Genomic DNA, 27,455 nt, shown 5'->3' on the forward strand with positions numbered 1-27,455 from the left:
TTGAGCATGAACTTTGATGTCTTGAACCACTTTGGCTGTTTTGCCTGGGAGGAGTCGACAGGGGAGAGGATGGCCCCCAGAAACCATCTTATCTGGTTGGTCCACTGTACGAGTGTACTGCTTAGTGGGTAAACAGTTTGTTTGTGACTCCACAGACTGATGAAGCCCTTCGGATGGAGGGCGAAACGTCTCAACAAAAAAATAAACTGTTCAGATAACCTATTGTTGGGTATCCGTTACTAACTTTACCAACTTTTAGATTTAGAAATACTGCCATTTTTAGGTCTGAAGAAACTAATATGCACTTCTAGCGAGATAGATCAGTTTCTGCAAGTGTGATAAGCAAATAGTTCACCTTAATTGTCTGGAGTGCATTAATATTAGGGTTACAAATCCAAACAAGAAATGTCAATGCCAATCTTGTAAATGGTAAATGGACTGTACTTATATAGCACCTTTCTATCTTCTCAAGATACTCAAAGCTCTTTATACTACAATCTGTCCTCATTTTCCATTCATACAACACTCTGCTATATCTATACAAAGAATAATCAGTACTTTATCACATTCATACTCCGATGGGACACACATCGGAGGCAATGAGGGGTTCAGCATCTTGCCCAGGGACACTTTGGCATGTGACTGCTGGTGGAATTGAAACCCCAGTTCTTGCATTGGAGGACGACTGTTATAACCACTCAGCCACAGCCGCCCACTTGTTTGTAAAACATGTAGTTACATTGGTCTTAGGTCTCAGAAATTAGTCCGAGAAAAACAATGAAAATGATCTATGCAAATATGACAAATGAAACAGCGTTCACTATTATCCAGCAGTACAAGTCAATAATTTTATCAAAGTTTCAAGAATGTACGAGTCATCCATTACTTGTAAGCTCCTGTCTTGTTGTCGAATGCAAAACCATTTCACCTTCCATCAGCTCATTCCTTACAGCTACAGACCTGCTTCTGCAGGAAGAAGATGCACCTCTAATGCAGCCAAATGACATTACTGGTTCCACCAGCCTGCTAGTGGGCGGGAAAAGCATGCCGTAGAGCAGGGAGACAGGGGCCTATGCATTAAGAGATCTATTTGGTGCCTGATACTGGAGCTAGATGTGCAGCTACCCAAACATTTTCAGCAGATCAAAGTTAAGGGTACAGAGAGAAACAGACGGAGCTTAAATGCCAAAGTGGGCAGCAGAGATGCACAGAGACAATGAGATTCGTATCGGTTTGTCCTTTTCCTGCTCAGGGCATCTCCCTTGACTGTATCCTTTGAAAACACCACGGGAAAGATCTCTTGGTTGTTACCTAGCAACAGGTTGTAAGAAAGATACTGGCCTGGCTTGAAGGATGAGAGGCCACTTGAGAGACAACACTGCAGTTCTCCTTCATGAATTATCCCGATTCTGAAAAGAATAATGCCGACCCGAGGACTTGCATGCATACCAATTAGTACTTGAAGCTTGGTCATGGAAATTTAATGACATCTCTGCTGAATCTGGACGAAGCGTGAAGGGGCCTGTATTTGGTAAAGTCATGAACAATGACTTGAGAGAGCAATGTCAAACTTATTGGAAGGCTGTTGAGGGTAAAAAACTGTAAAACACCAAGGGTAAAATATATGTTGATAATTTAAAATAAAATAAAAGTTACCCGTTATAAAGCAAATGTCAGTTGTATCTTTTTGTTTTACTCACATGAATGGTTTCCAAGAAATGTTCATCTTTGTTAGAGGAAGAACTTGATTGTGATGAAGTTATTCGTTATGAAGAACAAAGAGATCTGGTGGGTATACCAAGAAGCAAGTTCAGCAAATCAGGACTTTCCTTCTCCAAACAACACTTGACAAGGCCTCAAACTATGAAATGCAGGTACTACAACACTTTGATGTTAGACTGTCTGCTATAGCTTTTGTGCACGTTCACATGAAAAGGGGCAATTCATGCATCATTTATTACTTTGATTGCTCAAAATACATTAATCTAACAAATAAACCTACAGAAAAAGAAGGAAGAAATCTAGATGCCCCTAAATGTAATTCATTAGACTGAATTTATAGACTGTAACTAATGTAGAAAACTGAACGTTGTAAATCAGAATGGGTTCCTTCTGCTGTTTAGGTTGGGATAGAAAGACCTTAAACTTTTAACTTCACACTAAAGAAGTTTATTTAACTTTGACAGTGTATAAATAATGTGCAAATCACTTCAAGGATTAAATTATATATCATCCGAGTCAAGCGTTTATCATTTTCTTGTTTTCGCAAAAAGTCTTCAGGTTTTATGGATGGGCAACCAATTACCGTATTTTTCGGCCGATAAGTCACTTTTTTTTTTTTTTTTTGCATAATTTGCATGCCCTGTGACTTATAGGCAGAAGCGACGCATTTATGGATTTCTTTCTTTCTGACTGAAAAAAATTGAACACTACCATTTTCAGCCGCTAGATGGCAGTCGAGCAGTAAAACATGCCATTGTATCATGTAATAGGTAGAAGTGGCTATTAATGACAAATTAAAAAAGTTCAAGACATAAACAACAAGACTATTATACTTTATTGTTTTTGTCGTGAACTTTTTGAATTTACCATGTCCTGGATGACAGAATCTTCACCAGCTATTAATGACACAATCGGCTTGCCATAGTTTCCCACCTTCATTCTGCTCGCTGCAACTGTCAGCTTCATGTCGCTGCACCGCCCCGCCGAAATGCAGCTAATTTGACCAAAGTGCATATTATTAAGATGCACCTTTGCTATAATTTCAAGCAAACAAATAATTGTTTTAGGTGCTTATCTTGTTAAATTTCCAAGAAACGCACAGCGACTCATCCCTCTGCGCGTTCCTACGGCCCACATTTCCAGGTCGTCAGCGGTGACGCGTAACAAACGCGACGCATCAGCGGTGATGCATAATAGATGCGACGTATACGGCGAAGCAACATATTTATGGATTTTTCCACTTTATTAGACAAATATGGACTGATGCGACTTATATGGCGGAACAACGTTGACGGCGGAAAATACGGTAAAAGAGCTTGTGAACTTACTGAACCTGTTGCTTTTGAACTTGGATGTCTCTGCAAATTCAAAAAATCTGATACAGTCCAATGTAGAACAAATTGACATATTTCTGATGATACAGTGTAGTACAATCAGGTTTTTTTTTTAAATTCATTATTTAATATTGCAGTCTAACTGCAACTTTTTAGTGGCCACAACAGGAAATGCAACTTCTCTCAATTTCTTGAAAATCAAGAGATTTAATGTTTTAAAAAGTTCTGGTTAAATGGGAATATTTTAACCCATTACAACGATATCTATATTTATTAAATTGAATGATTACATGGAAAAATATCCCTGAATAAATTAAATTTGTAATTCAATTAGAAAACATAATGGTGGATTATTTTACATCCTGCAGCATCAGGCAGAATGATGACATAAATAATGTATTTACTTCATTTAATTTACTTATCTGGTACTTTGCATCTTTAAATAAACCCAAAATAATTGTGAACCAAGCAAAAAAAGTCTATATTCCTTTTGAAATAATTTTATATATACCAAGCTTGCTGTTCATATTTTGGTCTAAAATAATTCCAAATCTTTCTTTTTTGATTGGTAAGATCTGTGGTTGATTGCAAAAATGATCAAAAAATTAACACTTAAGTGCAGAAAGCACAATTCCAAATGTCTGCCGGAAAGAATGCTTTTCCTTACGTGTAATTTTTGAAAAAAATATTTCATGTATAACAAATGTCAGTAGAAAATTGTGTCCATGCTTCATTCCACTGTGTGGCCCTTGGACCCCTAAATAATTTAAAACGGCCCTCTGGAAATAAATGCTGTCAACTTTTGTTCTACATTGTGGAGGAATTTAGACTGACTTTAGTATGGAGGGTGGAATGTGACAAAATTAAATAAATAAATAATTAAATGTATCATGTAATTATTAAAAATACATAATTAAATATATAAATTATTAAATCCACAATTACTTAGTTAAATGTCCAATGAAATAATTCTAAATTCTTTATTTCATGATTTATTTCGTCACTTTCCATCTTCCAGTGCCGTCATGAAATTATGTTAACTGTCAGCCTCATGAAACTCAGTGGGCGGGACGAACGCTGATCATGTGAAATCCATTGCTTTGGTCTGCCGGGGATTGCAACCCCTTTGCTGCAGTGATGGAGATGCCGGGGTTTCACCCGAGCCTGACTCTACCTTTCAGCTTCTTCGATTAAATTTGCCGCTTCTCGTAGCAGCTCTGGGACATTTTTCCTTGGTCTACTAGGACTAACGATGGTCCAAGTTGTTTCTTTAAAAAAAAAAAAGCGCATCGTCTTTACATTCTTAGTATAAACAAAGGTTTCATCCTTTTACACGTAAACACAATTACCACCCCCTACAGTTTTGGAATATATTTTATGGCCTGTGGATCAGTGTGGAGCAGCCAATCAGGTCTCAGGATCTGTTCACAAGCCGCACTAGTCCCGCCCACTGATTTTGATGAGTGAGGCTGACAGGTAATTTCATGATGACACTGGAGGGTGAAATGTGACAAAATTAAATAAACCATGAAATAAAGAATTTAAAATTATTTAATTGGACATTTAACTAAGTAATTGTGTATTTAATAATTTCATTATGTATTTATTAAATGATATATTGAATTATTTATTTAGGTTTGGCACATTCCACCCTCCATATTTTAGGGTGTTTTCTCATTTTAACCTGAAAGTGCAGTGAGATTCAGACATTGTTTGGGGGTGGAGAGGAAGGCGTTCTTCTTAGTAATAATTACAGGGTGTTTATGGTGCTATTGTGCAAATCACAAAAAAAAAAAATAATGCAAGAGAGGTTTTCTATGAATTGAAAGTTGACACTTTCATCATGCTCACCTCAACAAGAGGAAGTGGAAAATAAAAATAAGGCGGTGGATCAGATAAATTAAGTGTAAATTCTCAAACTGCTGCCCTGCTGCTCTCACAGCAGCCAGCAGAATAATGAATGCAGCAGCGGCGAGGTCCAATTCCAACGAGAGCAGTAAAAACAGATGCTATCAGAGGGAGACAAAGAGGATTAAAGAGAACGTGTCATTTTCTTAGGTGTGCTGACAGTTTGAGGCCAGCAGCACCCAGAGCAGCGGCACGAGCACACAACAGCTGTTTGTGAGCACATCAACACACACACTCCCAGTCAGTCCTGTGGTCCTCATTAAATCCAACGTGATTTGGAAATTTTTGTTGAGTCATGCTTTGCTGACAGTCTGACACAGCTGATGCTGATCGCTACCTCTTGTTTTCCTCCTGCAGCCATCCTCCAAAGCATCACCTTCTCTCTGATCCTTTTTTGTCCTGGAAGCCTTTCCTCATTATCCAACATTTGGCGTCTCGCTTTCTCCTCCTGCTCTAATCGTTTTACACATGTTCAACGAGATAACATCCAGTTTAGTATACGCGGTTCGACTCCCGTCTCTGCTGGAGCTCAAAGATGAACCGTTGGACTCCTCTGGGGTCATTAGGCTGGTTTCACCATAGCAACAGAAGCTCGACGCAGTAATACACAGGCAAATTTATATTACCATGCAAACATAAAAATTGCATTGCTTCTGAACAGTCAACAGTTTTGAATAGCCATTTGAATAAGCCATGTCCAAACTGCTAAATGTCAGAGTTTAAAAGCTTAATGTGGTGATGCTTTCTTATTGAAAAGACCATGCAAAGTGTTAACCTGTCTTCCAAAGAAACGTAAGATTTAGGATAGATACGATGACATAAATGCAACAGATTTGAGCTTGAATTCGGTTTTTAAAGACCATGATCTTGTTTTGTTTTGCATAATGGATATCTGATGCTGATGAGGCTCCGCTGAAATTGTTGAGCGGAATAAACAAAACCCAAAGGCTTTGCCACTGCATTTAGTCTCCTCTCGCCTCCTTAATGGATCAGCGAATTTGCATGACATTTTACTTAAGCAGCAAAGTATCTTAAAACTTGAATACACATCATTTTTAATCAAGTCTAAAGTCCAGAGGGAGACAAATGTCAAGCAAGTTAGAAAACTTCAGCTTTTTATTTGTTACATCTTCAGGAATATGAAACGCCAAAATGCTCAAAATTAAATAAATTAATTAAACCTTGTAAAATATTCATTTTTATTCTTTTAGTTCATAATTGTGTTTTTCATAACGGCTTATTTATTTTATAATGCCACTTTTTTAGCAGAATGACTTCAGCTGTCAATCAACGTCAGTGGGTTGGACCTTCACGCCCACTGGCTGATCCTTCACATCCATTAGTTTTCCTGAACACCTGCTCACTGGTACAGCTGGTGTTCATCTTGTTACATTCAAAGAAGTTAAATAGCGAGTCCTTCCGTGCGTGCTCCCATGGCACCGATTGATTTTTGGCATTCCATCACTTTTTGTTATGACACCTGCATCTTCTGAGAATGTATTCCTCTCAGTTTGATCTGCTAAAGTTACCCGAGCTGAACGAAGTTCATGCAGCTCTGCCATCCTTCATGACTGTTGACATAGCAAGTCGTTGCTAGCTGCTATGCTAGCTGTACCAGTGAGCAGCAGGAAAACTAATGGATGTGAAGGATCAGCCAGTGGGCGTGAAGGTCCAACCCTGATGTTGATTGACAGCTGAAGACATTCTGCTGAAAAGTGGCATTATAAAATAAATTAACTATCATGAAAGACACAATTATGAAATAAATAAGCCGTTATGAAAGACAATCATAAAATAAAATAAAAATGAAATTTTTTTCATAATAATGAGCTTTGATACTTACAGTATTTCAAAATGCTTTATTTATTTCTTTAATTTTGAGCATTTTTGTGTTCCATACAGGAAGGGTCCTAAATGTATACATATATGTAATGCATGTGTCATGTCAAGAACATTCATATAAGAAATCTTATGTCGGATTTACATTAAGCATTAAAAACTTTGCATGAGCCGTTTACATTTTTTTTTTAAATTAGTAGAGTCTAATAAAGCTAATAATCTAATATGCTTTGAGTGATGACACCTGTCTTATTTCTAAACATACAATTCCAGAAAAAAGAAGTTTATAGAAGAATCCCCTTGAGCCAAAAAATGAGTTGGGACAAGATTACAGAAATGGAGGAGGAGACAAACCAGGCAACAGATATAATGTTGAGGACCAGGTAACAGAGTTTACGAGGCAGGATGCAGCTGCTGCCGTGAAAAAAGTGGGGCAGCAAGAGGCCTTGTTGTTGCTGGTTTTATCAAGAAATACTCTGATCTTTAACTGGGAGGGAAACCGACTTGAACAAGGGATGTGTTACAGCTTGTAATCATATCTGGGACCTTCACCTAACTTTGTACTTTGCTGTTCATGCAAAGCCAACTAACTACACGTTCAGAGGTCTACATGTTCCAAAATACAGGCAGCCATACCCTGAATTAAATGACATATATTCTATACTTGTTAAACAAAAATCTGATTAATGGTTGGACAATTTTATTTAAATTAATACTTATTAGTTAATTTAAATATTCACCCCCCCCCCCCCAAAAAAAAAAAAAAAAAACCCTCTGAAGACAACTCTAAGCACACACCTCAGGGAACTAATGCTTACTTTGTACCACGTTTTTCCATCAAAATTTGGTTCAAGTACCAAGAAGTTAAAAATGTACAGCTAATGAGTTTTCTTCCTTTTACCTTGCATTTCATCATGCCGTTGACCCTCTGCTGCATGGACTGCCCGGCTTTGGGTCTGACCAGGATGTAGAGGGTTTTCACCTCAGGGCAAGACCTCAGCAGCTTCTCCACCAGCACCTTGCCCATGAAGCCCGTGGCTCCAGTGATCAGCACGCTCTTGCCGGCGTAGTACTCGGCTATGGTCGCCATGCCGTCGTCTGCGAGTCTCGTCTGTGCGCCTGCAGCCTGCTCTCCCAACCCGTCAAGGTCTCGGCCGTCAGATGGCTCCTGCAGAGAGAGGATGACAAACGTGAGAGATGGAAACCACGAACTTTAAATACTGTACCAGGAAGCATTTATTCAGCAACTATGAGCTTAAGTCATAAAACGTACAGCACAAAGCCAAGTCTGGGTTGTGAATCACAATGAAGCAAAAAGTACACACAAATATACAGCCTTTAAATGCTTTAGTTTGATTATCAGTGCCAAAAAGATCTTACTGTATGTAATTCAAAGTGTAAACTGGTGGTAAATTCTTATATTTGACCTTCAGAATGCCAGCAGCAGCAGTATGCAAATTATATGAATAATCATTCAGCAGAAAGGGAAACATTGTGGCTGCCTTCTGGCATTACGAAAAAAATAATCCCCAGATGCCCTTGTGAGTTTAATTGTACAGCTTTTTCACAAAAATTTGAAATAAAACATGACCAAACGTTTGCAGACTTGTGGTGTGATGAAGAACAGAGCAGCAGAAACAATCAAAAGTTCATTTAGTAGTTAGAAAAGGTCAGCGCTCAGTTCTTGCTCAGTGGTCCTCTGTGTGCCAACTGAACACAAACACACCGTTGTTGGTAGATGATGTCATAAAATAAATTCAAATCAACTCATTTTAGGATCAGTTAGTCTGAGTATCTATTAACAACTATAGCATGCAGGCACAAAATGCAAAAAAAAAAAAAAAAAACAGTGTTGTAAAATTCCACTGAAGTCACTGACAAAGAACAGGCCAGCACAAGTGGCTAAATGTGGCTTTTATTGCGCAATCGCCTCAAGTTCTGAGCTGTTGGGAGTGGGGTTTGTCAGAACTGTGCGTTTACTCAGGACTTTTAGACATTTAGACCTGCAGACCTTTTAACTGGAAGTACTTTGTCGCAACAACTCCCAACAGAAAGGGAGGAGAACTAAGGATTGAGTTACGCCCTAAACTCCCTTCGCACACATTGGTAATGTGACGCTGACTTAAGTAAATGTTTTCAATGCGTTACTTAACCCTCCCGTTATGTTGCGGGTCAAACTGACCAATTTTAATATAAAAAAAATCTTAAAAAAAAAAAAGTTGAAAGTATTTTTTTTTCTGTATGAAACTTCTGCTTGGGTTAATAAGCAACAAACAACCAAACTCCACCCGTATTGAGTGGACACTCTGCAGGGGACGAGGAAACGTAGTATTCTCTGCAAGGGAGTCCTAAAACATTACACACTGCAGATACATGTGATATAGTCACGGTCAGGAAAAAAAAAAAGAGGATAGTCCTGGAGGCGCTGGAACTCATCTTCGATCATGACAATGAAACAGAAACTAAATAAACAGAATTTTCTAAAGAGCAAGCTCACGATGGTTGCAGTGGTGTAGTCTATGTGATATGCGGGTGTACATGGTATACCCACTAGAAAAACTTGGTAATTTGAGTAGATCAACTTAAAAGTGGCCAATGACACGAGCATCATGTATCCTTGGCAATGATACATAGGCTCGTGTCATTATCAACACATTGGGAACATTTTATAGAGACATTAAGTTGGTTCAACCTGCTTTTTGTATAATTAATACTTCTGTACTTACTACTTAATACTTGAACATGTTTTGCTTCGATACCGTTTTATAAATTCTGTAAAGTTTTTAATACAAAGGCAACTGTTGTACAAAGTTTGTTGTACATTTATTCAAATAAAAGCATCAGAGAAATTTTGAAATGTTCAATATGCTTAAAAATCAAAATAAATTAACGACTACATTGTACTAACAAGTGTACTTTGGTTTCTAAGCATAGTATACCCACTGCAAAAATGTAAACTACACCTCTGGATGGTTGGAATGGTCTGAAAGAACAGAGCTGAACTCCCTGCTGGTAAAGTGATAACAGGGTCCCTCAGTCTTCCATGTTTGCCTTCACAGACAGCACCTGGTGTCTTATTGCCCTAAAAAGGGGAAAAAGGTTGTGCTCATGAGCAGCTTGCACAAAAACGCTGAAATCAGCACATGAGAGGACCAGAAAACAAGTATGATCCTCGACTACAATGCCACCAAAGGGGGTTGGATAACTTGGCCAAGGCCACGGGGTCTTACAGCACCAGGTGGACAAACCTTTTACAAGACAATTGATGTATCAGCTGATGACACGTTTTGTCATTTGGACAAAAATCTTTCCAAAGTGGAATATGTCCATGCTGTACGAGAGGCGCATCTTTCTAAAGGAGCTGAGGAAGGCGCTTGCGGTACAACGTATACAATGAAGACAGCACTTGCCAAGAACCCCTGCTGCTAAAGGGAGATCCAGGAGAGGACTACACCCAGTACACCAATGTGGGAGGCAAGTGTGTCTATGAAAGCAAAAAGACATGGTAATCATTTTCTTTCTAGGTTGCTGCTGGGGGAAAAAGAAAGAAGAGGTGCCAGGTTTGTAGGCCATCTGATGTCAAGACGAGGATGACGTGTGTGAAACGTGCTAAATTATTTTGCACAACGCACACTGTGATGACATGCCCCTCATGTGCTGTGTAGATGACAAAACATGTGCATCTTGTTCATTTACAGCGATTCATTTTTGTGTATTTCTGGGTTGAAACATTGCTTAGTGTTTGCCATCACAACATGATGACATATCACTCAGACTGTGGAGAAACAGACACACATGAAGTGTTCATGCTTCTAAGTTCTCGTTTTGTTCATTTCTGGATTAAAAACAATGAATAAAATTGGTTTTCAAATGGTAAATGGACTGTATTTATATAACACTATTCTATCTAATCAAGATACTCAAAGCTCTGCACTACAATCTGTGTCCTCATTTACTCATTCATACATCACTCTACTAGATCTACACAAAGACTAATCACAGCTTTATCACATTCGTACTCCGATGGGACACACATTGGAGGCAATGAGGGGTTCAGTGTCACGCCCAGTGACACTTCGGCATGCGACTGCTGGTGGAATCGAACTCCCGAATCTTATATTGGAGGACGACTGCTATAACCACTCAGCCACAGCGCCCAACACAAATCCTCATGACTCATTTGTTTTGATTTTAAATCAATGGGTCAAATTGACCACAAAAGAAAACAGGTGTTTCAAGTTTATTTATAAACATCACTGCTTGAAATGAGAGAAAAAAAAATAAAAAAATCTAAAAAATGAATTTTATGTATAACCATTATTTTTACTGTCTAAGATTTTTTTCCCCTCCAGTGGACATAAAAAAAAATCATGCCTTTTTTAAACAAAAAAAAGAGTGACTTATCCTCATTGATCTTTAAATATAGCCCTATTCGCACGGGATTAATTGCTATTTGTAATCATTATGGAGATTGTGTTGTTAAGCCCGTGCAAATTGGACATGTCAGTAATTCCATCCATCCATTATCTTTTACCCACTTCTTCCAGTTTGGGTCACGGAGTCGCCGGTGCCCATGTCCAGCAATCACTGTGCGAGGGGCGGGGTACACCCTGGATGGGTTGCAAGTCCATCACAGGGACACATAGAGACAAACGAAACAAACAACCATTCACTCTCTCCCTCACACCTAGGGACAATTTAGAGTTACCAATCAGCCTAACATGCACGTTTTTGGTCTGTGGGAGGAAACCGGAGAACCCGGAAAAAACCCACGCATGCACGGAGAGAACATGCAAACTTCACCCAGAAAGGAGTTTTATCAGTAATTTGTAAAGTAAAAATTCCTCCGCAAATTACCTACTATATTTTGCTGAACTCCGAGGTCCTGTGATAATACTAATCCAGTGCGAATAGGCATCTCTGTGATTTGGACAGAAATGGGCCGGATCCGATACGTAATGAGGCATTTTTTGTTTTTGTTTAAAATCATTTGGAACAATATAGAACAAGGCTATTTTAAATGAATGTGCTGCCCAATTCAACTTTATTTATATATATTTTTCTTTTTTGCTTCGGCTTTTATACTACTTTCTTCACCGCAGATGACAGGAGGTGTGGAGACGCACGCGTCATCAACTAACCCATCCATTCATCCATTATATTTACCCGCTTCTTCCTTTTCGGGAAGCGGGATGCACTGGTGCCCATGTCCAGCCATCACTGTGAGAGAGGTGGGGGAAACCCTAGCCAGGTCACAAATCCATTTCAACCGGCGGGTTAGCGGCCGCGCAGCTGCTCACGTGCACAGCTGGTGACAGCTGTCCATCTGAGCTGAACGTGGCTTTTTTTTTATACCTCTTAAACTGGCCGGTCGGACCTGCCTCCTCCTCAAGTAGATTAACACTGATTTATATTGTGCATTCTTTAGTTTTCTTTGTGCTGATTCGCAAAACCACATCAAAGCCTGAGACCAGCCCAGACTGCACATTAAATGGACCGGCCTGGTCATAACAACGCAGTGTGTTATCATATCCGGAAGATGTCTGTAAATTTCAGCTCAATCTCAGGCTTTGGTCATCCCGTGCGAATGTGCCACATAAAAAGCAGACGTTGGGGAGTAATTTATTTATTACATGTGGTCCTTGGGTAAAACTATTCCCGTGCGAATAGGGCTTAAGAGAGGTAAAAAAAATATAAAAAAAAACATCACTGCACTAAATATTGATTGAAAAAAGGTTAATAATGGAGCTAATAATCAGAAACAAAAATGTATTTGGGGATTTTTCTTTTGGTTTCTGACCCAATTGCATGATTAAACATTCCCCGGGTCAAACTGACCCAGGAACATGGCTGTTCTTCAGAAATGAACATATCTTTAGTTATCATGAAACAACTGTTACCTTGTATCCACGTGGGAACAAGTAAAGTTAAAAAATATTTATTACAGCTGGAATTTAGAGGCATGAAAACCTCATAAACCTGAGAAATACAAGCAAGCGGTTGATGTATTACAGTCTGAATGCAAAATATAATTTTACCGACAGTGAACTCTGTGCTTTTAAGCCATAAAAACCTTTACTCAAAATCACATGGTATTACATGCTATACACACACATTTCTGGCTTTATTACAGTTTAATTGTATTTTATTACCATACACCCCCCTTATGTGTTTGACTTTTGTCCTCTGTTCCTCCTACAGTAACGGACAGCAACCTGAGATGTCACATGGCTTCAGCAGTGTTTTCTTAGTGACGCTGCCCAACATGAATCCCTCTGATCAAAGCCTCGTGTCAACACATAGGAAAAGAGTTCCACCGCAAAGCCAGTGTTGCTGCTTATTTGTGCGTAACCACGACAACAACACACTACAAGCCCCTTGGAGAACTGATGACAGCTTCCTGCTTCTGCTCAGTGTCATTTCTGTCTGACCAATCAGAAGGAGAGCACATGTGGCGGCATGTTCAGCTTCATCTGAAGAACTGTTTTTTTTAATTAGCTTTTATTCTCATTTGTTATCCAACATTGATTTACTCTTAAAAGTGTGTTTGGTGCACAGTAGAAAAGAAATGGCAGAGTTGGCAGACGTGCATTTAAAACAGGTTTTGAATCTTAAACTCCTTCTACAACTTCTAGACAAGGTAAAGTCTGCACACGTACTCATCTACATGCACAAATTAAATAAAAAGGGTCTGAGGCCCCTGACATTCCAGCTCAGTGCTGCATACAGATTCCCTGTGGACATGAGGACAAGAGGACGAGGGGCTGAGAGTCACTAAAGATTACATGCTGACAATAGAGACGCTCCTGCAACTGCTGGAAAGGACGTGCATGTCTGAGATTTACAATCCTGAATACACACAGTACGGCATCACTCCAAAGGTTTGATAACTCCACCTCCTAGTTCTCTAGGGGTCTTGTAATTGGGTTGATGATGCCCAGCTTCCTAAAAATGCAAACCAAGATGGAGACAGGGGTTTAACTGGATATGCTCTCCATCCATTAGTCCAGACATCCTAATGTTGTTAAGATGGCTGGATGTTATTCAACTTTCTCCTTACTGGTGCCAGTTCATATCTGAATGATGCCCAAGACTGAAAGTTTATAAGAAGGATATACATTTACTGTACAGCAGCAAGTAGGAAGCACCCAATTCTGAGGGTATAATTATCACCCAGGTACTGTTTTTGCCTGTGTTTGTGTATACTACCCGTTAATCACGACATACTCTGAGCGCCAGTAGAGCAAGATCTGTGCATAACACGTCATTTACAAGGTTCGACCTAAACAATTATAATTCCGTCTCTTATAATCATATGATGTGCTTAGTTTAAAACTCTGGAATTCAAATACAGTAGTCCCTCGTTTATTGCGGGGGACAGAATGTCATGATTTTAGCTCCCTGCCTCCTCTGCTCTTTTCCACCTGCAAGCGCTCTTGGCCACTCCCACTTCTCTGCTCTGCACGGTGAACAGCTGATCAGCTGATCAGCTGCAGCAGGAAGTTTATCCTGCAGTAAGGGCTGCACAGATGTGCAAGAGGAAGCTTTTTCTGCAGCTTTGGGCTGCACAACTGGGCAGTAGGTGCTAAATAATTTAAAACAATTAATTTTAAATAAAAATTCCATGTCGATCGTGCGGCTCATCCATCAATCAGCCAATTGTGTGTCGTGTCCAATCTTATTTTGAAAAACCGCGATAGAGCGAGTCCACGATAAACGAACCGCGTAGTAGCGAGGGACTATTGTATGTTTAAAAAAAAAAAAAAAACGTGGGAATTGGTTAAGATCAAAACATGAAACGCACGGTACATAATTCTTATGAAGCTGCGCCCTACGCATAAATGTGTTCATGACAATTCTATTTGTGTGGATTTTTTTTTCTCCCCATTTATCTATTTTTACCACATCAGTCCTCCTTGTCCATCACAAAAGTCTCTTAAGGTGACGCACAGTAAGGCTTGCTTAGATGATGTTTGTCAGCGTCGGTCTGGCTTTGTCACGGATGAATAAGTCCTTTTGAAGAGTTCATACAATGACTTGAAAAGAGGGAAGTCAAAGCAGTGCAAGGATGAGCACCAGGAGCTTAATGGACCACTTCTCAGGTTTTTGATGCCATCTTGTCAAAATTCTGCATCGTGTCAAAGTCATTGAGGGTCATCAAAAACAAATTTGCTCAAGGCTTAAGAATGAAAACTAGCAGTAGTTCTTCTGATGTTTATAGTTGTCTGCTGTTAATGCAGCACATCCTGGCTTTATTCCACGTTTTCTTTATGTCTGAGGTTTCCTTTTCCTCCTTAAAGCTTTTTGCTCTGTGCCGTTTGCAGGTTGTTTCAAGCCTCAGCTCTGCAGTCTAGCCTCCGGCCGTTCCTCATACAACCGCTTCATTAATGGGTCAGCAGAAAACAGACTCAGGCTGGGAAAAAAAAAAGAGAAGTCTACAGACGCACTCTGACTAAAGACCGTAATAACTGCACAAAAACTGGCAGAGGAGGGAGGATAAGAAGAAAAAAAAAATTAGCTAATAATTACAGGCACATTAGTCTACTTTAATGCCAGACACAAAAAAAGTCATTTATTTTTTACTATACATCAGCGTCAACAGTAACAAAATGCCCCTAAAAGCAGATTTAAGCACATAACACCGTTCCACCTGAAGACCTCTGAATTGATGACAATCCAAAATATGCATCTACATTGTGCTCAATCAATTGAGACACTGTTCTGATAAGAACTCAACTATTGTCACCGTCATCTCTAAATGATCATGCTTTGAATTCTGGTGCCATGCTTGCAGCAGAGATACTGGCAATTTTTTTGTTTTTTATTTCTATGACAAGCTCAAGAGCGGGAATGAATACATTTATTTGCAGAGAACAACAGATAAGGGGGAGCATGACAACGTAATCACAAAGATTAGAATAAAATGAACACTTTCCCCCCCACAGCTATATTTAGCTTTAGTTACTGTTGCACTGAACAGCCCGATGGCTGAATCATCGAAAGAGTACAGGCTCCAGACAAAATAGCATCTTCTAGTTGGTGCAATAAGGACTTGACATTGGTTTGGTTAAAAGTGCACAAGAATTTCAGGAAAAAGAAACATTTGGTGAATTTCTGTCCAATGTTTGTATGACTTCTGAGACATATCTGCATTTTATTTGGTTAATCAGTTAAGACAAGCCTACGGATAATCTTGGTGGCAGTAGCTGTGGACTGCTTGGTTTCTATGATTAGCTTGTTGAAACTGCCTCACCAGTTGAGGCCTTTCTCCATCACTACATATCTACACCTCACTGTGTGAGCTTGACTGGCTGTTAATCTTTTTTTTATTTTTTATAAATGGTAAATGCCTCTTGGCTCTTCATGATTAAATGATGTAGTATTAGTACTATAGTAGGGAGTACTGTACAGTAAAAAGGCTTTAACCCAGTCCTATCATCATAAATTATCTTAGTTTAACACTCAGTCATAAAAAGCATCCTTTAAAGTATGCTGTAGCTTTAATTTACATAAAAAGGCAACAACAAAAAAAAGAAGCCATTAATCACAAAGAACATTTTAACATCAAGTTTATCATTTAAATGAGAAAACTGATTTGTGTGGGATTTAGTTAACAAAAGGATCAACCTTGCAGGTTAAACTTAATTTCCTGAGTACAAAATAATGTAGTAACCGGTAATGAAATTTATTTTGACACAGCCACACATTCTTTGCATCTTTACATAAAATCTCAATCATATCTGTAGGATAGTCTTGGACTTTATCATAACTTCCAAGTTCTGCACAAAAATGGACAAATACACCATTTGTCCACCTCCAGTTGTGTACGAAGAATTAGTAAAAATGGACGTTTGTTATAGAAGATTTAAACATAAAAACTGAGCATGACCCTAAAGTGAGATTATATATTAAACACAATCTTGCATGTTCTGAGAACTACCTAGTTATTTAAGCTCCCAATACCTGCCGTTGTTTACTTCCTGTAACGTTACACTCCTTTGGGGCTTAGTGGTAGAGGTATACGTTTCCAAGAACAGTTCACTTCTAATAAGATCGGTTCCCTCCTTTTCTGGCTAAACTTGTCCAATTAGTCGTTTTAGTAATTTAATAACGCTTTTGTCAAACCTGAAAATGATACTTAAATAATCCTTAAATAAATAAATATTGAAATAAATTAAATTGATAACTTGGACTGCTAATGACATCCAAAATAAACATCTTTAATGCGTGCTGTGTTTAAGTTGGATATTATGAACAAATGTATCCTTGAGAGGACCAGGCAACAACAGTAAACAAATAGTTCCTCAAATTTCAAAATCGCGTTTAGTACAATTGACAAAAGAGGAAAACATCTAAACTTCTCGTTAGATCCATTAATTACCACCACCAATCAAAGACCGCTTGGGTTTGTTACTTGAAAGCGCTGCGATGGATTCCTACCAGAATGACGGTGCTGTGAGGGATCACGACCTCGCGCCCCCCAGAGCAGCGCTCGGAGCACCACTGCCAGTCTGGGTCGGAGCCAAGCGTAAACAAACACCAGAGATACGCCGTTACTCAGAGACAGCTGGTGTAATTACAGAATCCCTCTGCTGCCAGACGTAAAGCAGACGCCACACACAGGAGCAGAAGCTCACGCACCGACTCTCCCATGGTCCGATACCTGACGGTGACAAGTAACCTTCGTGTGTTGATTCAAGACTGGCTTAAAACCGATTAGGTTAAAGAGATGAGGCTTAAATCCTTAAAGCCTGCAGCAGCTCTAACTGTAATCAAATTAACAGTTTTCCCCAAGAAGGAAGCACACACCTGTTTCTGCACACCCATCACAAACACTGAATAACAATTAACAGATCACTTAAGTTCAAGTTAGACAGTTTTTCATGCCTTTTGTTGGTTTTGTAGACACTTAGAGGGAACGGTGGCCCAGTCACTTCACCTGTCGGCTCGTCCTAAAGAGGTCTGGATCGGTATTTGTTAAAAATGCCTTCACTCACTAGGTTAACGATTCAGTATCACAAGATACAACAAAGTGGATTTAATTTTCAGTAACCAACATAAAATCACTAGTTTGTGTCATTTGGGTTTTGATTCAACTTGTTCCATTGCTTAGTAGAAACAATTTCACTTTCGTAAAACACAAGGAAAAGCAAATCCTCGGTGAGGCGACGCAGGCCGATACCATCTCGTTCTTCTCGACTTATCCCTGCTTTTGAACAACACGCAGCTCCCTTGCATGAAAACCGATACCGGTGACCATGCGATTAAATCAGGCATCCGGAGCGGAGATGGATTACAGTGGACACACAACACTAATTAATGTAGTACTTCGCAAGTAACTCTAAAGCTTCGCCTTCTGCCGATGCCAGCCAGGTTTTTAATTAATGACATAAGAGCTCTGGTGTTTGTTGAAGAGCTTTTCAAACAGCTCTTACGCTCAGTTTGTCCACCCACCTATCCATCCGATACGCAGATTACAACGGAAGTGGAAAAATGTAATGACTTCAAAAACAAGAGGCAGAAATATCCAGATTAAATCAGATTCAGGCCGCCACTGGACAAATTGTGGTAAATGCAAGAAGATTTCAGCCCCGTCGCAATCTTTTTGATGAGCATGACAGCAAACACTTAGAACCACTCACATGGCTCATTCTTTCGAAGATGCGATAGCGGCTGAATGTTATGACGGGTTCAGGTTTCAGGAAGAACACTTAAAAATAATAATAAAAACAAGTGGTTATCGCCAGTTTCTGTAAGTGGAAGTCACGTGAGCCTTACGACTTCTACTCGGATCATGTTCGATTAATTTACTGGTTAGTACAAAAAGGTACAAACACAAACGATAAGAAACACTTTGAAGCAAACATGGAGGATTATGTGTAAATGACAGACTGCAGAGTTTGCAGACTACATGAACTTAGCTGCTTTGATTAATAATTTTCTGGCCTCAGTGGAATAAAGTTGCAGTTACAGAATGTTATGCTAGTTTAGCAAAATATCTCAACATTATATTATGCAGCCTTTGTGCATTTTGAAACGTACGTGCAAATGTACGGCTTCTGTTACTATTATATGGCTGGAATAAAGGAGAAAAGTCCAGTCCAGTTATTACCTTACTGCAGAGCACAAACTTAAATTATTCAAAAAAAAAAAAAGCCAAAAGTATCATTTAGGGATGCACCGATTTATCGGCCGGTCGATATATCGGCTCCAATTTCCCTAATTTTGGGAGATCGATCGACACTTACATGAGAAATCGATTTTACCGTTTTTTTTTTTTTGTTGTAGTTTTAACAATTGTCTAAACTTAATTGACCGGTATATTTCAGAGCACCACCTCAGGCACAGTTTTAAAAAAATGGTATTGTTTCTAGGATATCGTTCAAGGGTATGTTTTTTCAATCAAATAAAATTGGTAAATTGAAGGTGCAAATCTGTATCGGCCAAATTTGGAATCGGCAGGGCAGACTTTTTAAGAGATCGGTGATCGGCTAGAAAACTGCAAATGGTGCATCCCTAGTATCACTACCTGGTCTGATATAGTTTCAGAAGCTGTCCGTCACCAACAGAGAAGACTGGTTAAACTTTAGGCAGCTTTCAGAGCCAGGCATAATAAGTTTTATCAGCTGTTTGAGTTTTACTGTTCGCTTCAGAGATAGGCTCTGGTTTGTATTGGCCAACCAGACTAAGCGTTTACAAAGGACTCGGTCAGTAGAGCTTGTTGCTCCTGGAGCCACACATATAGGCACATACAAGTCAATTAGACCCACAAAATCCTGCTTTCATTCTAGTTTGAGTTATTTTATAGTTTCTAAACAATAAAAATAAAAATGTAGCTGTGGGCAGTTATAAAGAAAAGAATGGATCATTGTGCATTTGATCATCAGGTGAATCAAGATCAAATTGACTCGAGGCCAGAAATGATTCACATCTCATGGAGCCAATTTCACATCATCCCAAAAAGTACTTTTCGGATGTTGCCATCGTTTGGAACAAAACTTTTTTTGAGAACACAAAAAGTGACCCAGAAACATCAGCCTGCTGAAACACAAGATGGACTGGGTAGATTTCAGTCCTTGTTTTGCCTGAATTCATACAGTAACAAAACGCTTCGCAACAAATTCAGCTGGGGAGTGTCTGCCTTCATCAAAACACTACAGGATCAACGAGTTGCCTTGTGTGGAGGATGCACTTGTGATGAACTCATGTATTCTTGGTTTTTTTAAATCTTTAAACAAATGGACATGCCGTTATACATTTATGACCAGAAACAAAAGTTTTAAGTATTTTATGGGGAAGGACTAAGCGTAGTTTGTCTGCTAGACATTTCACCCATACACAGGATGTAATGTGATCCTATGGGATTCAAACAAAAAGATTTAAGCCAGTCAGTTCAGGCCACCCTGCTACAGACAGCCCTAATGGTGTCCCAGACAAACATCAGTCTATATAACCCCTGCGGGCTTGTTTTGGTTTACTCCCATAAAAATGCCAACTGAGAGCCTCTGACACAACAACAACCCCCGAGCAGCCTGTCAAGCCCATCATCTCCAGCTTCAACAGAAAATCTTGCTCTTCTTGAAAAAGGAAAAGAGGAACACCCTTTCAACAAGTTGCACAAACAATCAAGAGTTGCTCAAACGTGAAATGAGTTAGAGGCAAATGTGCTGTTAATACTTTTAAAGATCATAGGAGATAAAATAGGAAAAGCACCCAAGGCCACGTCTACACGGGAACAGCGTTGTGCAGTTATTTACACAAGTTTTTTGTACTTTCTGCACAAACGCTATTTTTTGTAAATGGATTCCAGAGTGGAAAAAACTAAAACTAAACCTTGAAATGCCACTATTTGTGTAGACAACAAAAACACCTTTTCAAAAAGTCTCACCTCCGACCTAACCTCCGACCCCAAGTGAGACAGATATGTCTGTGATGACCGATGACATTCTTGCATTTGTTACAGATGCCAGTTTGTCAACTACAGCAAACACTTTAATTACAGGCATTTACTGAGTAGAGAGGGTTTATGAAAAATAATGCCTTGAATAGAGCAAAGAAAAACCCTTATTATGACACTAAGGCCAAAAAGTTTATATCACATTTTTGAACATTCTCTATATACTGGGCCTGAAAAGTGTCCATTAAGTCTGCATTTTTAGACTTGAATTTCCCCCTGGCATTAATAAAGTATCCATCCATCCATCTACATACAGTATCCATTCATTCATTCATCTATGTACGGTATTCATTCATTCATTCATTCATCTATGTACGGTATTCATTCATTCATTCATTCATTCATCTATGTACGGTATTCATCTATCGTATCCATCTATCATATACACTGTATATCTGGTCCTATAGTTTAATGTGACACAAAGTAGAAATTTACTTCCTCTTCAGTCCACAATAAGAATTGCTCTTGTATTTGCCATCTTTATTTTTTTCTGTGTTTGCAAGTTATTCATACCTAGGGTGTAAGCATCATGTGCACGCTGCACGCCTTGTTTCCTGTTTTTGGTGAAATTACTGGGCAGCGTCACAGAGGCCTGGCTAGTTGCCACAGCGCTTTTGGTCATTTTGTGCATTTCTGCATGGATAAAGATGTTTATGTCACCGTGCTTTAAAAAAAAAAAAAAAACATTTTGGGAAAAACAGTCTGCCTGCGAGGGAAAAGGCCTTAATTTTAACTACTACATTCCAAGCATGCTTCCATAGGAAGTAAAGGAGTCAACAAATCTCCAGTGGTGGGGGCGGTTGTGATGTTCCTAAGGTAGGGCAGCCGACCTGGGACAAGAAAGTCACAGATTCAACTCCACGCCATGCCCACATGTTGTGGTGCCTTTGAGCAAGACACCTACTGGTAATCCCTAACTGCTTCCCAGGCGCTTGCATAGCTGCCCACTGCTCCACCTGGGAGTATCTCACATGTGATGGGTTAAATGCAGAACTAATTTCATCACTGTATTGAAACAATGACTATGATACACACAGCACTTTCTTCTTCTTCTTCTTTTTCACAGTTGCGTTATTATTCAATACAATTTGAGTAAATATGTCCAAACTTATAAAAAAGCTTTCTGAGCAAAGCATAGATCGCTAGTCCTTTTCTTCCCTTCACCTCGTTCCGGTGATTAACTTTAGAAGCACTCCGAAATAAGTGACATGCATTTAGACAGGTGTGGACACAAATATAACTCAGTGTGGATTTACCTGTGTGGCGAGCAGCATTCTTTCTAGAAGCATCTTTTAAGGACCCTGCAGGAAGGTGGGGTTGGACTTTCACCACACCTTCCTGAGGATGTGCCAGCAGGCTGCCGTTTCTTATAGTTGGTTCTTGGAAATATGGAATTGTGATCTCTCCCCCTACAGGATCATGTTTGTGGAGAAACTACTTTAACGATAGATTAATGTAACTGAGATAGAGCTGCAACATCCACATGCAATCGGAGTTTTTACTTCCTTAAAGCAAGCCACAGAAGTGCAAGAACAAAATTGAGAAAACGAGTGACGAAAATAAACTCAAGTGAACTCAGATCTGAGTAGATGGGCGTTATTAGTAATTGTCAAAATTAGGTTGAAAGTCTAAAACCTACAAACTCTTCCACTAAAATGTTTAGACACAATTGAGACCAATATGTTTTAGTAGGTTCTGCTTTGTGTCTTTTAAATCTACTCCAATAATTTTATTAATATAAAAAAAATATATATAAACGTGAACTATCCCCATTTAAACCGCAAGACAATCATTCAATTGAAATTTGCCAATTAAATAAAATCTGGTCATCATCTCTGGTATTTCATAAAAAATAAACATTATTGATGTGCTTATACTATGGAAAGATGTATTTTAATGTAAATGAGACAAAAAAACACTAACCTTTTTTAAAACTTTTAAAAGTAAAAATATTTATTTCCCTTGCGTAGCATTAAGGACTCCATTGTACTTTTAAAAAAGAAGGTACAAATGTAGGTTAAGGGAGGTCATCCTTCTTGCATTCTACCCATAGTTTACTTCAGATGTATGTTGCGGCCACTGGCACCAATAAATCAATACTTGATGATTCAAAGCCTCTTCATCCTGTACATTTCCCCCTAGTGACATGCGGTTAACTGGGAGCTTATGTCCATGCAGTATCCAATGTCATCACAAACATCCCCCTCTGGATATCTGGCTGAAGGACCACAGAAACCACAGATGGAGTAAGGATGTACTGAACAAGCTGAACTTTAGATTTCAGTAAAATAAATAATTATATATACTGTATACATAGATAACACAATCAATAGATTTGGTCTCTAAATAACAATAGTTAAAGTTTGAAAAGTAAATGGTAAATGGTAAATGGAGCTTACTTCTATAGCGCCTTCCAGCCCCCTATGAGGGGCCCCAAGGCGCTTTACAGTACCAGCCATCCACCCATTCACACGCACATTCATACACCGGTGGCGGTAGGCTGCCATGCAAGGCGCCATCCAGTCCCACCGGGAGCAACTCGGGGTTAAGTGTCTTGCCCAGGGACACAACGGCACATGGTGTGGGAAGTCGGGATTCGAACCTCCAACCTTCCGATCAGAGGTCGGCTGCCACTACCACTGCACCACGGCCGCCCAAGTAAGTAGAGGAACTTTTTTTTTTTTAAACTCTTTTCTGCTCCCGGTCTCTTCCTGCTCATTTATCCACCCTAGCTACATCTTTAACACCATGCTGACTCAAACTGAGGGTACCCCCTTGAGAAACAGCCAAATAAAGGTGCAAAGACACCCCGACACTTCATTAAAGCCTTTATGTGAAGAAACGGCAACGCTTACAGCTACAGTGTGCAACTTTGTCTTTGTATCTTGGCAATTTTTAATTAAACACCTACGCCATGAAAGATCAGGCTGTAGTTCTCTATACTTTCAGTTTACAACAAAAGACTAAGACTTGTGTATTTTTCCCCTTTAGCGGTTTCATATTATTGTTGCTGGCATGTATGCTGCTATGTCAGAATGAGTAGACACTATGACTGACTGGATGCCAGTAACTTTAGTAATCCTGCCACAAAAAACCCCCCACTATTTTAATTCAGTCGGACAGTCCATTTAAGTCTGAATAAATCTGTACATTATCTACAAAAAGTTTTGTACAGTTAAATGATCTTGGGAAGGAAAAAAAAAAAAAAAGAAGATTTTCCCATTTTACACTGAACCATCTCTTAAACTAATAGAATTACCACAAAATTTTGAGCACACAGGATGACTTTGGGGATTCATTGACCTATTTTAAATGGCATTTCCCAACAACCCTATTGAATAGAACATCAATAAAATTAGTACATTTATACTTGCAGCTTAATTGCTTTATTTGTTTCCCCCCTCAAGAACTATATGGTTAGTATTTGCAACAGATATTGGTAAATAAATAAAATAAATAAAAGAAAAACCTGATGAGTACATTTTTTTTTGAGTCTCAGCCAGAGAGGCTTTTAATATTTTGCACATTTTGAAATCAAATACCTGCACTAGAAGGAAAACACAGGTACGTCTAAAAACTATTTTAATATTGTGAAAAAGTTTTTGTGAATCGTTTCAGAAAGTGAAACTCAGAGATCTGACAAGGTTGAGTCAGGTCCTCTGGACGGATTCTTCCTTCTTGCAACGTTTGTGTCTATTATCCAAAAGTCTTCAGTCTGAGGAGCAAACGACGAGGAAGAGTTCCAGTTGATCATATCCAGCAATCCTCTCAGTGGCGCAGCGATTTTCTCAAAATTTAGACAAATTGCTCCTTTCAGAATGTGTCCTGAATGTGTGCATTTGTGACCTTGATTGGAGTCCAGTTTCTGCAGTTCACTGATTATTTTACTGATCCTTCAGGTTTTTTTTTTTTTTTAAAGATGAGCATATTAAGTTTCCTCAGGCATGCCGTTAAGTTGGATGAAAATCTTACAGTTGAGTCAGAGCGCTTAGCTCTTTTTCACTAGTTTCTTCAGGTACCTTGCTTTATGGCTACGTCGGCGTTGTGTTTGGTGAAATGTTCATAGATAAAAGATGTCAGAACCTTTTGGTTTCTTGCCCTGTTTTAGAAGCAGGTGTGCTTTCTACAGACAAACCTGACGATGACGGTCCGTTTGTCACATGTTTCTTCTTGGCAGGGTGTGGCATGCCTCGATGCAGGCAGTCCAGGTCAATGCCTCTGGCCTGCAGCCACCTGTTGCTCTGTGGAGCCAGCATCCAGCTCTGCAAGCTCCCCTTCGCTGTCAGCAGACACCGCCCGAGCAGATGACCGCAGACTGACCTGGAGCCCAGTGATAATCACACCAATCATCCTGGTGTACTGCTCCAGTTCTGTGATCCGGTTCTCCAAGTTCACAATATTTTTCCTCTTTCTCCACATCTACAATACATGTAGATTTACACATGTACATTTAGGGTGCAATACTATGGTATACGAAGAAATGAGATGAACATTCCTAGTCTTAGTGTTTGAAGATGCACACACGAGGCACAGTTCAAACATGACAGCATGGCTACAGAGCAAGAACGACACAAATCGTTGTTGTTACAGGACAGGATGCACATGTACACAAAAATGGATTATGAATCAGGAAGCTGAAACGGAGTCTATATCTGACAAAAGGCACAAAAGAGACTATCACAAGAAGAGGGCACACACGTGTTCTTATGAGCATGGGGACAATGAAATATAAACCAATATCCTAGACAATAGAGCTCTTTATATTGATTTAGAAATTTGTGCAAGATACTTATTTGTTCTTTATTTGAGAAGGTGAGAATGTGAATACAATTTTAGAGAATAAAAACAACAGAATAAAACAGGTAAAAACCTTCTAAGAGACAGAACATAGACTAAACAGGAGAACTTGATGTGAATATTTGGATTGGCACTAGTTAATGTGTCCACGTGGCTCCCTTAAAAAAAAAAAAAAAAAAAGAAGTTATGAGTCAAGCCCTGACTGAGGTGGCTGCCCGTGATTTTATACAAGGCATGGCTGACTTGTGAGACAGTCATCTGAGCTTCCCATCATTCAAGTCGCACCCCCCAGAGCAGATTGGTGGTTCAAAAGGTACTCCAGTGAGCAGATCACCCAAATACGAATCAAAACAATCCGGTGCCTATCCGCGTTCCCTCTCCATGTCTAGGAGGTTCATATTTAGGGTTTTTGACAAGTCTTCGTTTAGACTTATCAAAAAAAGCTCAAACGAGATTGAGATACACAAATCCGTGCAGTCCCTGTTAATCAAAATCGGGTTGATTACATCACATATCCGGTAACCGTTTTCAAAATAAAGGTATAATATATTTTTGCTTAAAGTAACACTAGACAAGAACAAGTTAAATCTTTGCCATTAAGTGCATATTTGTGCAAACACACACAGAAAACACGTAATTAAATGTGCTTTAAGTTTACGGTCGTTATAATTTGCGTAAAACTGTTTTATTTTGAAACAGCGTTGTCGCTTCCTGTTTCCTCACGGTTAACGGCTGCTAACCTGATACGGCTGCTCCACGCGCCGACTGCGGCTTCCAGCTGTCCCACTACCCCGCCGCCCAGCTATGGAAGGAGGCAACAGTTCCAAACAAACCCGCGTACACGGCCTCAAAACACCCGAAGTTAAACAAATTAACATGAAGTTTAAAAAAAAAAAACAGCGCATGGAGACGTCTTGAACGCTTTCAGCTCGAGTGAGTCAGTCTCGCGGCTGCCTCTACACAGCCGACCATCAGTGATGCTCCGGCGGCGCGTGCCACGACACACCGCTGCTTTTTAAAACCCCATCATTTATTTAGTTCAACAAACCCGAGACACGAACTCAGTTCACGTAAAACCGGGAGAAAACGACACCGAACTCGTCTCTTACCGCTGACATCGATTGGTGCTGGCGGGTCGTTCCTCCGCGCCGTGCCGCAGCCTCCACCCACCGGCCGGCCGCCTCTGACTGACACACTGCTGGGGATGATTTCAGTGAAGAACGCCGCCTGTCTGTCCACCTGTCTGTCCGTAGAGCAGAGCGCGTGAACATGCACGAGCCTCTAAGTGGGAAAGGGCGTGGCATCTGGTCCGTGGACCCTCCCCTCATCCGGCTGTACATAGGCCGAGCTAAATATCATTCAGAAATACCAGCGGTCAATTCAAGATGTCTATCTCCCGCCACAGACAGCTGGAGGCGGGCGATGATGTATTTGCCTACTTGTATCCGTTAGCAAAATATCTTGTGAACCACTGAACGAGTTTCTAAATAAAACTTGCATAAATCAATCATTGGGTGTTTACAACTGATGAACTTTAGGAGTCAACAGATCCAAGATGGCTGCCGTGGCCGACTGACCTTAAAGAGCACAGAAATGGCTATAATTCAGCTGTTGACCTCAAGTTTGGCGTGGCAGCAGATGAGACTTTAAAATGTAATCATTTACCTGGAGTCAGCTGTGTCTGTTAGCAAAGTATCCTGAACTTTTGGGCAGATTTTAATGAAACCATCAGGAAATATGGTTGTTTTTATACAACTGATTAGCTTTTGAAGCTAACCCACTTCAAGATGGCAGCTGACCTTAAAAAACAGAAAAAAAAAGGCTACTCAGTCAGTTTCACTGACATTATGTTATTTTTTGGTGTGGTAGCTGAGAGTCATAATCAACATACTCAGAGA

At 39.6% G+C, this 27,455-nt stretch overlaps 1 protein-coding gene across 1 annotated transcript in view; it reads right to left on the reverse strand.

Moving 5' to 3' along the window:
* Positions 1 to 26,841, reverse strand: part of si:dkey-97m3.1 (fatty acyl-CoA reductase 1) — a 56,521-nt gene extending 29,680 nt beyond the window's left edge. Inside the window, exons 1-2 of the mRNA XM_037696038.1 lie at positions 26,667 to 26,841; positions 7,705 to 7,971 (exon numbers count right to left, since the gene is read on the reverse strand). Of these exons, the coding sequence (XP_037551966.1) occupies positions 7,705 to 7,971; positions 26,667 to 26,828 (429 nt within the window). The 5' untranslated portion in view covers positions 26,829 to 26,841. The remainder of the gene's footprint in view (positions 1 to 7,704; positions 7,972 to 26,666) is intronic.
* Positions 26,842 to 27,455: the final 614 nt, after the last annotated feature.

This window comes from Nematolebias whitei, chromosome 22 (genome assembly GCF_014905685.2).
Source record: "Nematolebias whitei isolate Nwh7 chromosome 22, NemWhi1, whole genome shotgun sequence".
NCBI lineage: Eukaryota > Metazoa > Chordata > Actinopteri > Cyprinodontiformes > Rivulidae > Nematolebias > Nematolebias whitei.